Raw genomic sequence first — 12,998 nt, forward strand, 5'->3', positions numbered from 1 at the left:
AAGATGTTAGTATAATGCTTCTGCGGCGAATGCGACATTTTCTACATATGGAAATTCTTATATGCTTTGGAGGACTACCTAAAAACTTCATTTGAACAGCACTATTAATACGTTCGCGGTGAACCCAGCACTCTGACGAGTCTAGTGTCAGACCTAAGACGAAACGCTGGTTAATAGAGCAAACGCCTGAAAAGCCTTACATCTGAAACTATCTTTATAAGTCATCTCTCGAAGATATATCGATCTATTCCTTATATCAACACAATCAACAAATTACTACATGATACTACACTAATGTCTAATTTTGGAAATAAAGTTTTTAAACTTATCTTATTCTGCCTGTGTTTTTTTGGGCTGGGGCTGCTGTAGTTTCATCCTTTGTGCGGTGATCATCTCTGGTTTATCTGTGGCATCTCCGAGTCATGGTCTCTGGGCTTGTGTTGTCGGGCAAAGCCGGTTCGGTTCCCATCTGTCGCCAATCCCATCTCCGGTCTATTACAGCGTATTCACGTACATACATGAGAAACATAGACAAATACATCATTAATTCCATGATCTCCTTAGTCATAAAGCCTTCCTATATTATCTCTACGTTCTTATGGGTAGAATATGATGACGTAAATTCAACTATTGCAGTTTTGATGACACGAGTGGTGGCTTAAATACTGTCAGGTTTATATTAAAATTGCTTCAAGATATCGTTTTTGGAAGTCTTCTTCAATAAACTTTCATCGATCTTTAACTCAACCCTGCTTTCCGTTCAGTCATCTTCTACATTTCATGCAGAGTATTTTGCCTATGATCTTATACATTTACAAGAAATATAACGTTTGGACTTCGAATTTTAGTTAAATTTTTCGATAATTTTAGTATCTTTTCCCTAAAATCTGCTATTTCTTTGTATTATTAACTTCTTGTAACTTTCCAAGTATTTTCTTTTTTTTTTTTATGCGATCTTCGAATGTTCCTACTGTTGGTTTATAGTGCATTTTTCTTATGTCACGGCCACTTGGATTCCGTTTGTCTGTATCTTTTACCATATATTAACGGCCACGTGGATTCCATTAGTCTGTATTTCCTTACTTCAAATTTTCTGCCGCATGGTTTACGAAACTTTACCGTTATTCTTGGCAAATGACGATTTCAACTCTCCATTTTTTTTATAATTAGGGCAATGAAATGGTACATTTTATAATGTCGAAGTTTGTATAATCTTCCCCGTTAAATTGTTTTTTGTAGTATAGAGCTACTCCTCCATGGCGCTTCAATCTACTGCATTAAATCCTTCTATATTTACCGTGTTTAGAGGGACCGAGTCCTTCATCCAACTCTCACTAATCGCTACAACTTTTACCATGCTTCCTTCAAAAATAGCTTTCAGTTCAGTGTGATGGGCAATTATAGACTGGGCATTGACATGGGTACACAGTAATGTGCGGGGAAAGGACGAGAATTCTCTCTCCAGGTGACTGCGGGCGGGGTGAGGAGTCGGGGAAAGAGAAGGGTGGGAGGGTTCAGTATCAAGGTGATGGTCGTTTACCCTGCCCAGGGAGAAAGCTATATTACTACCTGTGTTAGCTATAATCAAAAATAAACAAACGACAACTTACCATAGTTTCCTCTTGTATACGTAAGCCTCTTGAAACATTTAAACATTCACTCACACTAAACTTATAATAAAACCACTTATAATTAAAACGTAAATCCATGAGTCATGTACGCTACTCTACTGATCACCTAGCCCTGAAATGACAGCGTTTAGTTCTGCTTTAGCGGTCACTGTAGATTTGTTTTTGTTTTTGCCTAGAACTATGATTCTTCCTTCCCGGTTCCAAACGTTACGCACTCCGAGCTGGTCTCGGGCTCGATTTAATAGATCTTTTCTTGTAGCAGTCAATGACTCCGTAACCAATAGTTTGGTGCCTTTGAAGAGTTTCTTAGCGCGTCAGACACGATCGCAAACATGAAACCAGACGAATTTAACTATAATCGGCCTGTTTCCCGAGGTCACGACTTCTGCAGCTGATCTGCGTAGAGGTCCCAATCTATCACAGCAATCGATGTCAACCATCGATAAGTCCACTTGCAGGTTAGATTTTACTGTCTCTATCACTTTGGCATAGACATTCTCAGCTGGTTCTTCTTTCACCCCATGTATGAGTAGACCGTTCCGCCTACTGTATTGTTCGGCTTCGTCAGCCCGGGCTTCATGCTGGTCAAGACGCTGTTTCACAACTAATAACTCCTCCTTTGCATAACAAATTTCCGCGGAGATGTACTGGTGGAAGTCTTTGAACTCAGAACAGAGGGAAGTCAGATTTTCATTGGCGCGGTCGTTAGTGTTGGCAGCCCTGCTGGGTTTGGCTGATGTCAACTGTTCCAAGCGAGCTTGGAACTCATCCTTCTGTTAGAGCAACCATCATTTCAAAGTCTGACACACGCTTATTTACACTTTTTACGGACATGTTTTTGCTAGAACTAGATGTCGGTTGTCTGGTGTAATTATTGACACACACTCACCGGACCTGTCTGCTAATTATCTTGCTAATTTGGGCTGGTAACACAGAGCTCTCCTACACAACACAGCACGCACCATCTTGAATGTTAGGGATTGTAGTAAGGATGTAAAGGATGGCAAGACTCCAATTAGAGTATAGTTCCAGTGTATGGCACCCTCAACAAGGTTTTTTGATTCGAGAACTGGAAATGACCCGAAAGAAAGCCACATGGTTTGTTCCGGGTGATTTGCAACAAATGAGTAGTGTTACAAAAATGTTACAATCTTTGGGCTGGGAAGATTTGGGAGTAAGGAGACAAGCTGCTCAACTAAGCAGTATGTTCTGAGCTGTAATTGAAGAGATGGTGTGGAATGACATTAGTTGATAAATAAGCTTGATTGGAGCTTTTAAAAGTAGGAAAGATGATAATATGAAGATAAAGTTGAAATTCAAGAGGACATTTTAAGGTAAATATTAATTTATGAGGGGTATTAGGGATTAGAGTAACTTACCAAAGATATACTTGTTAAAGTTCCAATTTTTTTGAAATCATTTAAGAAAGACTAGATAAACAATTGACAGGGAATCTCCTACCTCGGTGACAGCCCTAAATGCAGATCACTGGTAAATGAAAAAATGAATTAAACATTGTGCTAGTACTGTGGGTCATTTACGTTGTAAGGGATAATTGTTATACCTTCTTCTTCTTCTTCTTCTTCTTCTTCTTCTTCTTCTTCTTCTTAAGACATCGTCTCCAAACGGAGGTAGACGATCCACACGGCCAGCTCCGATCTTAATGTGCAGCCTTGCCTTGTGGATTTATTTTTTTTTTTTTTGCTAGGGGCTTTACGTCGCACCGACACAGATAGGTCTTATGGCGACGATGGGATAGGAAAGGCCTAGGAGTTGGAAGGAAGCGGCCGTGGCCTTAATTAAGGTACAGCCCCAGCATTTGCCTGGTGTGAAAATGGGAAACCACGGAAAACCATCTTCAGGGCTGCCGATAGTAGGATTCGAACCTACTATCTCCCGGATGCAAGCTCACAGCCGCGCGCCTCTACGCGCACGGCCAACTCGCCCGGTGTGGATTTATTGGAATATCTATCAGGATCTTTAATGCAATGGTTTCCCGTTGCCTTTTGCATCCTAATGCCGTTGACCAAACTGGTTTCTCCGCCTTTGGGAACAATTTCTTGTCCCGAGGACAATAGAATGCCCTTACTCATACCCGCTCATCCACTCTCAAAGAGACTGTTGGCACTTGGTATAGGGGATCTCCTTATACCGGGAGATAATCGGTCCCTTCATTCGTTAGCCGCCTGCATATAAAATAATATTTTTATATGCAGTCGTTACCCCCTCTCTACCGCGGAGAGGTGAACATCAGGATTTCACCGTCATTGAAACAAGGACCAAATGGCATTTCCTTGTTTCTCCGGTTCTTTAGAGAGGTATACTTTCTTGGTGCTGATTAATCCTGACTTGCTGAAATTTCTTTCGGCAGAAGCATTCGTTGCATGGACTGCTAAAATTTTGGCGGTTTCGATGACGTCATTATCGTGAGGGTTTCCAGGTATTCATTATTGAGTGGGATGTCTTCAAATTTGAAGTTCTTGTTCATCACCAGATGGCTCACTGTGGGGAATAATGACTCCATCTTAGCTCATAGTAAGATGGTTCCTAATTAGGTGACGAATGAGAGTATCTCATACAGTAGACCAATGGCCAAGTATTTTCAAGTTCAAACCTTAGTTTTTGGAGAAGAAAAGAATACAGTTACAAAAGCATGTACAGTATATGATGTAAGATCTGAATGTTCAAAGAATGATTTTACTCCTGTGTTACTTCAACTACATTCACTTATTTCAAGGTCACTTGTCTTAATGTCATTTTGTTCACTTTTAATGTGTGTTTTGAACTCTACGCTTCATTGGTTGTTTAGCAGTTAATGTTAACTCCTTTTGGACCATGCACTTCAATATAATTAGACCCAATGACATACATTGGTTTTTAATGTTGTTTTTTTTTCAATAAGTGCAGGCTTATTTTTACATTGTCAGATAATTTTTAATGTGTATCTTTAACTATTTAGATTTCTTGTAACTAATCTTCACATAGCTGAAGATGTCCCTCATAGGAATGAAACATGTAAGCTGTAGATGATTTTTGAACTGTATTCTTTTCTGAATATTAACTTGTGTTGAAAAGGTGGACTCCTTTTCTTTTACTTAACATCAATATTATTGTCAATGCAGACTAAAAATTAAATGTATTTCTTGCAAGTGAAGTCCTAGTCATGAAAACGCGGAGCACGCCATGTAACATACAGAATTTCTTTTTGTTTCCTTTGACATGGCAGAATCGTAAAAAATTATCATGTCTTGTAAATTTACTTTCACTCCATATTATTCATTAAAGTCATAGAGATGTCTTGTTTTATATAGAAAGAACTAAAATACCCCTAACTAAAATACTTCTAACAACATACCATATTAACCAGCATGTTGTGTTATACATGATCTTGATATTCATGTTCTTGAAGAGTTTAATTTGACATTTAAGTACAATTAAGAATGATTACGAACTTGGAATTCTCATTTTGCAACAGTGATTTTACTCTAAATTAGTGTATCTGTTTGTTGACTGTAGTGTTTGTGAAGATACAAAGATGAAATGATTTTTCTCTGTTTATGATATAGCAAAGACATTTTGTGTGTTTATAAAAAGTGGGAAAATAGCCTTTGTATTCTTGTCTTGCATCTGCAGGCATCACTTCTTGCAAGCATAGAGTTTGTACAAGATAATTTTCTAAAGCTCGTGGATGAGCAAGGCAGAACAGCTACCGGTATTCATTATTTTGTGATTTTAAGATGTCAATCAGGAATTTTGGTGTCAAATATGTTTGATGGGATAAAGTGGGATGAGAATGGGATAAGACATTTCCCATATTTTCCTAATTTTCTTGCCACTACTGAACTGGAATGGCACCATCAGCTACTGGACAGTCCAGTAAACACATGCTAGCCACTTTAGCTTGACAAGCAAGAACTCAGCTCGCCGGGGTGTGTTGCACTTGCCATCTAGGTGTCATGATGAGCTAGTTTGTCAAAACCGAGATGACACAAGCTACTAGGGCATGATACATGCCTCTGATCTTAGTTTACACATCCTACAGTAGATGAAAATAGCTCACTTTGATGCTTTTTAATATCTAGAGTACTTCACTGCATACACAAGATGGGCTATACACTCTGAGAACACATGCAGCTTGACTTCAATCAAATTCAATGATCAATATCAATCAGATTTTAAGTATGAAGGTCAATCAGATATAAACAGCAACATCATAAGAAAGGAAAGAGCCACCAACAATTACGACCTTGTCATTCAAATTGAACAATTTCCAGAACATCAGCCAAGTCAAACAAGCCAGGTTCAAGTCACGAAAACAAAATTAGAAAGATAAAGTGGTTGAGTTTTACACAAAGTGTATCGGCTAAGGCTTATGCAAATTCAGACTTTTAACTCGCATGTTCATCAGTCTTTTTTAAAACAACATAAGAATGTGCTGTCACTTATTAATTTAGACTACAAACAGACTCTTGCATCTAAGCATACCTTGCAATGTTTTAAATACTTAATGTGTTTATATGTTTGTATAATGGGCAAATTTCACATTATTTCAATGTAATACATAATGCAAAACAACGCAAGATTTATTGTTATCAACTGTTTTAGACTTTCAAAAGAGCATTTAAGCACGTTCAACCATGTTTGCTAATATTTTAATGTAGATATGTAATATATTTTATTGAGCCATCAGCAATTACACTTGACTGGCATATTTTACTGCTAATTTGCTACTGTAATATTCACAAATATCAACAAAGCTCGCCTCATACATGACTAAACATTTATAAGAATGGAACTTGTTTTAACTGAATAGGCAAAAGCCTATGGTAAATTATTCTTACATTATGCATTAGAAAGAAAAGATGAATCCTGGGTCATTATATTATTTAATAAGAGTATTTAACTTGTTATAATTTTAGTTATGTTGTAACATTGGAACTCTTAGCAAAAGTGTAATCGACATAATGTTGTTAAATTTCAGAATATGTCATAAAGCTTTTAGGAATGAGGCATAATACAAAATGCAAACATATGATTCTAATGCAGCTGAGGATGACCTTGTAAGAGGTCGAAACCGGTCCTATTATACATGTGATATTCCATCATACATGTGATAATAAATAAGTATTGATTAGGTGGAACCTTTCTTTTTATGATATTTTGGTGGCTATCAATACGGAACAAAAATGAAATTTATAAATCAAGATCAAGAAGTTAGCAATTTCTTGAATATTCCTATTGCGACACCTGTTTCAACAGCAGTAACCGCACGTGTGGTATAGGATGCCTCGAAATTAAAGCACCTTACAAAATTTTTCAAATGTTACAGAATTACAATTCTTGATATACAGATCACTTAATCACTCGTGCAATGTTAACCATAAAGTTTATATGTCCCATTCTTGAGGTTTCCCTAAATTACATTTTTTTCTAGTTACATAAAATTTGAATCCAAAACTCACTCCAAAATACTTCTCTCATCTTGCAATGTTCGTTCTGTCCAAAAATAAAATGGTACACATATTAAGAAACACTATAATCATTGATTTTCAAATAAAGGGTAAAAAGTAATTTACATTTCCAAACTAAGTAATTACTTTCACAGCATACAATGCTTAGTTCCAGTTCTCCGTCCCACCACCGGCGACAGTTAGTAATTTGAGAGGTTTAAATCTTGCAAAATATAGACATTCACTGTGGGCAAGAATATAGGTACCATTAATTCTATAGTGCCTGAGAATTTTTTCCTCCAGTCTTGTAGTAAGTTTAAGATTATTTTAGTTAAAACCGTCTACTAATAGATTTTGTTGCATTGATGAAAAGTGTCAGAAATTCGGTCCCATATCTTGGCCGTTGTGAAGCCTTGGTTTGTTTTAGAACTGCAAAACTTTGCACGATCACAATAGTTTAATGAAATATTTTGTATTATATCATATTTCACTCCTATGACTAAAGAACAACCTTCTTGTAAAATTACGACTACATATGTTAAACGGATTGGAGGGATGAATAATTTTGTCATCAGACTTCACCCCCCTCCAGTCAAAACCCCTTAGGGGTGTATTGTTTTTAGACCCCTTCTTGTTTAAAATCTAAGCATTATATGAAATTTTAACTTTGTAAATGAGACTGTTTCAGAAAAGTGAATATTTGTGTCATCAGGCCTCACCTACTGGTCAAAACCCCATACGGAGTTAAGACCACTTCTTATTAAAAATCTAAGAGAGAAAGGAGCAACCCTAATTTGAAATTTAAACCTCTTATGTCAAACAGTTTCAGACAAATGAATGTATTTGTTATCAGCCCTCCATCCCCATCAAAATCCTGTTTGGGTGTATTGTCTTAAGACTTTTTATTCAAAATCTAAGACATAGAGAAGCAACCATCATGTGAAATTTGAACCTCATACTATATGTCAGTCAGTTTCAGAGAAATTAATTTTTTTCATTTGGCCTCATGCCCTGGTCAAAACTCAACTTTGGGATGTATTATTTTAAGATCACTTCTTTAAAAGCTAAGATTTATAGGAGCAACCATCATGTGAAATTTTAAACTGGTATGTAAACAGAGAAATGAATATTTATGTCATCAGGCCTTACCCCCCAGTCAACCCTCTTAGGGGTGTATTGTTTTAAGACCACTTCTTATTTAAAATATAAGACATGGAGGAACCCTCACCTGAAATTTCAACGTCATATGTCAAACGGTTTCAGAGAAAGGAATATTTTGCGGGTATTCAACCCCCGTTTAAGTCTTAAGGGCTGATGTTTTTTTAAACTTGTCTTCTGTAACATATAGTACAGAAATGAGTAATCATTGAGTGAAATTTCAACTTTGTGTGATGAACAGTTTTGGAGGAATTAATAATTTGGTTTTCAATGTTTCATCACCTTTGGGGCAGATATACTTACTTACTAGATTGGCCACACAAACCGTAGTCGGGTTTTGGCCTCGCCAATTAGCCTCCTCCACCTTTTTCGATCCGTGTATTCTTCTTCAGTTAGTCCCATTCTGCCTCTATCCTCTCTGACCCCATCTATCCATCTCTATCGTGGTCTTCCCTTTGGTCTTTTGCCTCTTGATATTTTCTACCACCCCCTGCCTGGTTATCTGACCTTCTCGACGCATTACGTGTCCATACCACTTCATTCTCCTCTCTTTAATCACTGCCACAATGTCTAAAAATTTGTACTATTCCTGAAGTTCTAGGATTTTCCTTTTCCTCCATTCCCCTCTGTCCTTCACTGGTCCAAAAATCTGTCTCAGCACAGCATTCTCAAATGTTATGAGTTTTCTTTCTGTCTTTTGGGTCAGAGTCCAGGTCTCTGCTCCGTATAGGACTACGGGTTGTATTATGGTCCGGTAGATCCTTATCTTCATTTGTCTCGATAGAAGCCAGGATTTGAGCAGCTTTCCGACTGCGAACCTTGACCTGTTTCCTGCTTGAATTCTATCCATTATTTCTTGGTCTGTCTCATTCCTTCACCGAGCTCGATAGCTGCAGTCGCTTAAGTGCGGCCAGTATCCAGTATATGGGAGATAGTAGGTTCGAACCCCACTGTCGGCAGCTCTGAAAATGATTTTCCGTGGTTTCCCATGTTCACACCAGGCAAATGCTGGGGCTGTACCTTACATAAGGCCACGGCCGCTTCCTTCCCACTCCTAGCCCTTCCCTGTCCCATTGTCGCCGTAAGACCTATCTGTGTCGGTGTGACGTAAAAGCAACTAGCAACTGTCTCATTCCTCTTGCTGAGTAATGCCCCAAGATATTTAAATTCTCTTACTCTTTCAAAGATTTCTCCATCCACATCTAAGGTTTTGTTATTGTTTTCTCTGCTCACTACAAGGTATTTGGTCTTTTCCATATTCATCTTTAAGCCCACACTAATTGCTTCTTCCCTTATAACCCTTGTCATTTTAACAAGATCTTGCTCGTTCTGTGCTATCAGGACTACATCATCCGCATATGCCAGGGTGTTAATTCTTCTACCCAGTTGAATTCCTGTCCCTAGGTTTTGTTACTTTCCTCAGTGCTTTTTCTAGTACCAGATTTACCGGGCAAGATGGTCGTGCGCGTAGAGGCGCGCGGCTGTGAGCTTGCATCCGTGAGATCAAGCCCCACGGTCGGTAGCCTTGAAGATGGTTTTCCGTGGTTTCCCATTTTCACACCGGGTAAATGCTGGGGCTGTACCTTAATTAAGGCCACGGCCGCTTCCTTCCAACTCCTAGGCCTTTCCTGTCCCATCGTCGCCATAAGACCTATCTGTGTCGGTGCTACGTAAAGCAACTAGCAAAAAAAAAAAAAGTACCAGATTAAACAGAAGGGGGGAGAGGCAGTCTCCCTGTCGCACTCCAGTCCTCACTATTATTATTTATAAATTTCATTTTCCGTATTGACAGATTCAAAGTATAGATAAGAAAAGTGTTTTTCCACCAATCAATACACAATTTATTTTAAATAGATTAAACTAGCACCGGTTTCGGCTCTTTAACAGCCATCATCAGCTAGTACATGATTTGTTTCAACCATTAGACAATTCACAAGTTGTTATTGTATTAGACATCCGGATGTCTAATGGGGGATGGAAATGTATACAGTAGCATGTAATTAAAATATCAGTAGTCAAGGTAAAAAGTTACAATAAGTTAGAACATGAGTATGTAGGACATATTAAAACATATGGGTCATAATATAAAACACTTAAAAAGTTTTAACACATTAAAATTTGGTAAGTATAGGTAGACACTTGTTAAAAAATTTTAGTTCATGTTACATAGGTTCCATTCTTCTATCTTCTGTGTAGTTCCATTGCTTTTATGTTATGTTGATTTTAGCTGTGTATGGTAATCTTTGAGAAATTTCTGAAGCTGGTATGCGTCATATTGATAAGGACCTTATTCCAATTTGTGATGTACTCTGGTAAGTTTTAATGTAGTAAACAGCAGGTCTTGAGTTTGAATTAGAAGTAGTTGGTGGCAACACCTCTCTCGTCTATGTTTGTGGTTGTAGTTTTAGTTGTTGTGGAAGTCTTGTGCCGATGTGTTTGAAGGCTTGTTGTGTTGTTGTTTATTCCTCCTTCTACTTTCTCTTGGTGGTCTACCTCCTTTCTTAGGATTCCTACCCAAATGAGATATATTTGTGTCACAATTGACATTTCTTTATAGCTGGAATATTACAGTAACATAAATAAATGCTGATAGGTGCCATATGTCTGCATTAAACCAATATTTTCATGCTTTTTTTCAAAAATTAAGCCTAGAATTGTTAACATTTATTCTAACAGCAACAGAATTTTTATGAAGTTATGCATATTTTACAGAAGTAGTAAGATGTAATTAAGACGCCAAGAAAACACAATAATTGCCTGCTGTAACAATGCATTACATAACTAATTACATAATTACACTGGCAGTTCTCCACAAATTTCTCGAACACTTCTTGAATTAGCACAAGTTTATCAAGTGATTTTCGTTCCTCTGCTGTTTATATTGTCAAATTTAAGAGCCCGCAGTAAGTACCTGGAACGTTTGAGAAGCATACAATTTTGAAAGAATTCCACACTAGTGCCATCTGATGGTGAAAGATCTTCCAAATTCAGATGGGAAGCTTTCATAATTCCTGAGAAATACAGAAGACAAAAGACGACTTGAATTTCTGCTATCATGTTCCCTGCGTCTCTTCGATTTTTCTCTCTTCATATGTTTTAAATTTGGATATGTCATTTGCCATACCATCAGAGAAAAACAGTTTCCACTCATCTAATGTCACTTCGCATGTCTCTGCAATTGAGGTAAATAGTTTCATATTTTATTGTGAGCAAGTCATAACATTTTTATGTGGTGCGTTAACGTTCCATTGCATTGTCCCATCTCTTCCAGTATACTCATGTACATGGGTTGGTTTATTGCATTTACTTCCTCATCTAGTTCACCTAGTTTCTATAATTCATTAGCAAAAATTTTGGAAGGGGAGTCTGCTTTCAACACATCAGCATCATCATCATAATAATTTACTCCATTTTGCATCTCTTCTTTCTCTCCAGCGAATAATTGTCTTCGAAATGAATCTTCCCATTTGCATTTAGCAGTTCTTATCGCTCCTCACTTTCCACACTGTCCAATAGTCTCCAAATTCTTCCATTTTCTTGTATGTCAGAAAGTACTTCACTGCTGAAATATTTACAAACTGAGAATAAATGTTTGCGTAATTTCCGTAACATAAGAGGTTGCACACGGATGAAAACACCGGCTTGCTGAAAACGCGCGGGTCGCACACAGACGAATGCTCCAGGAGTTCACGAAAAGCGTGCTCACACTGATGGCATACAGGGTACTGGAATGTGGAATAAGGGTAAGAAGAGTCGCTTGCAGCAAGGAACATTGCCAGCTTGATTTTTAGCAACCATCCTGCAAATTATTAATTTATTTTTTCACCATCATTTCAGTTAAGCCGGGTTTCAGTTTAGTAAAGTTCAGTTAGTCAGGATTTTACTGTATTTCTTCTTCTGTTAGGACATGGTAATAAAACACTCATAGTAGTTGATACCAAAACCACATTTTTCAACATGTCCATATATCTCCTTCAGGTTCCAATTGAAAAATTATTGTTACTAAAAATAAAACTTGCACTTGTTTTTATGTTGCAGGTTTGCCTGTGTCCATATACTTCCCATGGACATTGTGGTATATTAACTAATGGAGTTATTAACAACGAAGCTAGCATTGCTCGCCTAGCACAAGTTGCATTGTCGTATGCTAAAGCAGGTAATAAGTCTTTTAATTATACAGTGATTTATCTGCACTCACATTCATAAAAAAAAAAAAACAAAAAAAAAAAACAGAATACCTTGAAAGACTAAAGATAGGAGGTTCATATTCACAGGACAGGTCCATTAGTATGTTCTGCAGAAACGATTAGCATTTCACTCACCTAGTTTCAGCATGTGTCCTCTTGCCTAGTAGGCACTGGCTCTTACATGTGCACAGATAACTTGTTCCATGCATGACAGCATCAACGCGAATGGTGTCCTGGTGTATAGCCATCCATGCTGCATTCACCTGGTTCCACAGTTCATCTTTGGTGGTTGGCATTGGGTCACAGCGCTGCACCCATCATCCCACACATTTTCGATTGGTGACAAGTCTGATGATCGGGCGGGCCAGGGCAACAGTTTGACATCCTGTGTCAACAAGAAGGCACATGTTTGTGCAGCAACATGTGGTCGTGCATTGTCCTGCTGAAATATGGCGTCAGGGGTGTCGTGCAGAAAGGGTATGGCTACAAGTCGCAGGATGTCATTCACATAGGTCAAACTGGACTTGCACCAGCTGTGACTTGTGGTTGTACCCAATAGCACCCCACACCAT

The 12,998-nt window shown here is 37.9% G+C and overlaps 1 protein-coding gene across 1 annotated transcript in view; it reads left to right on the plus strand.

The window, feature by feature from the left end:
- Window positions 1-12,998, plus strand: part of Pbgs (Porphobilinogen synthase) — a 146,366-nt gene that overhangs the window by 72,669 nt on the left and 60,699 nt on the right. The window contains exon 4 of the mRNA XM_067138233.2: window positions 12,278-12,395. Within this exon, the coding sequence (XP_066994334.1) occupies window positions 12,278-12,395 (118 nt within the window). The remainder of the gene's footprint in view (window positions 1-12,277; window positions 12,396-12,998) is intronic.

Source organism: Anabrus simplex, chromosome 1 (genome assembly GCF_040414725.1).
Source record: "Anabrus simplex isolate iqAnaSimp1 chromosome 1, ASM4041472v1, whole genome shotgun sequence".
In the NCBI taxonomy this organism is placed as follows: Eukaryota; Metazoa; Arthropoda; class Insecta; order Orthoptera; family Tettigoniidae; genus Anabrus; species Anabrus simplex.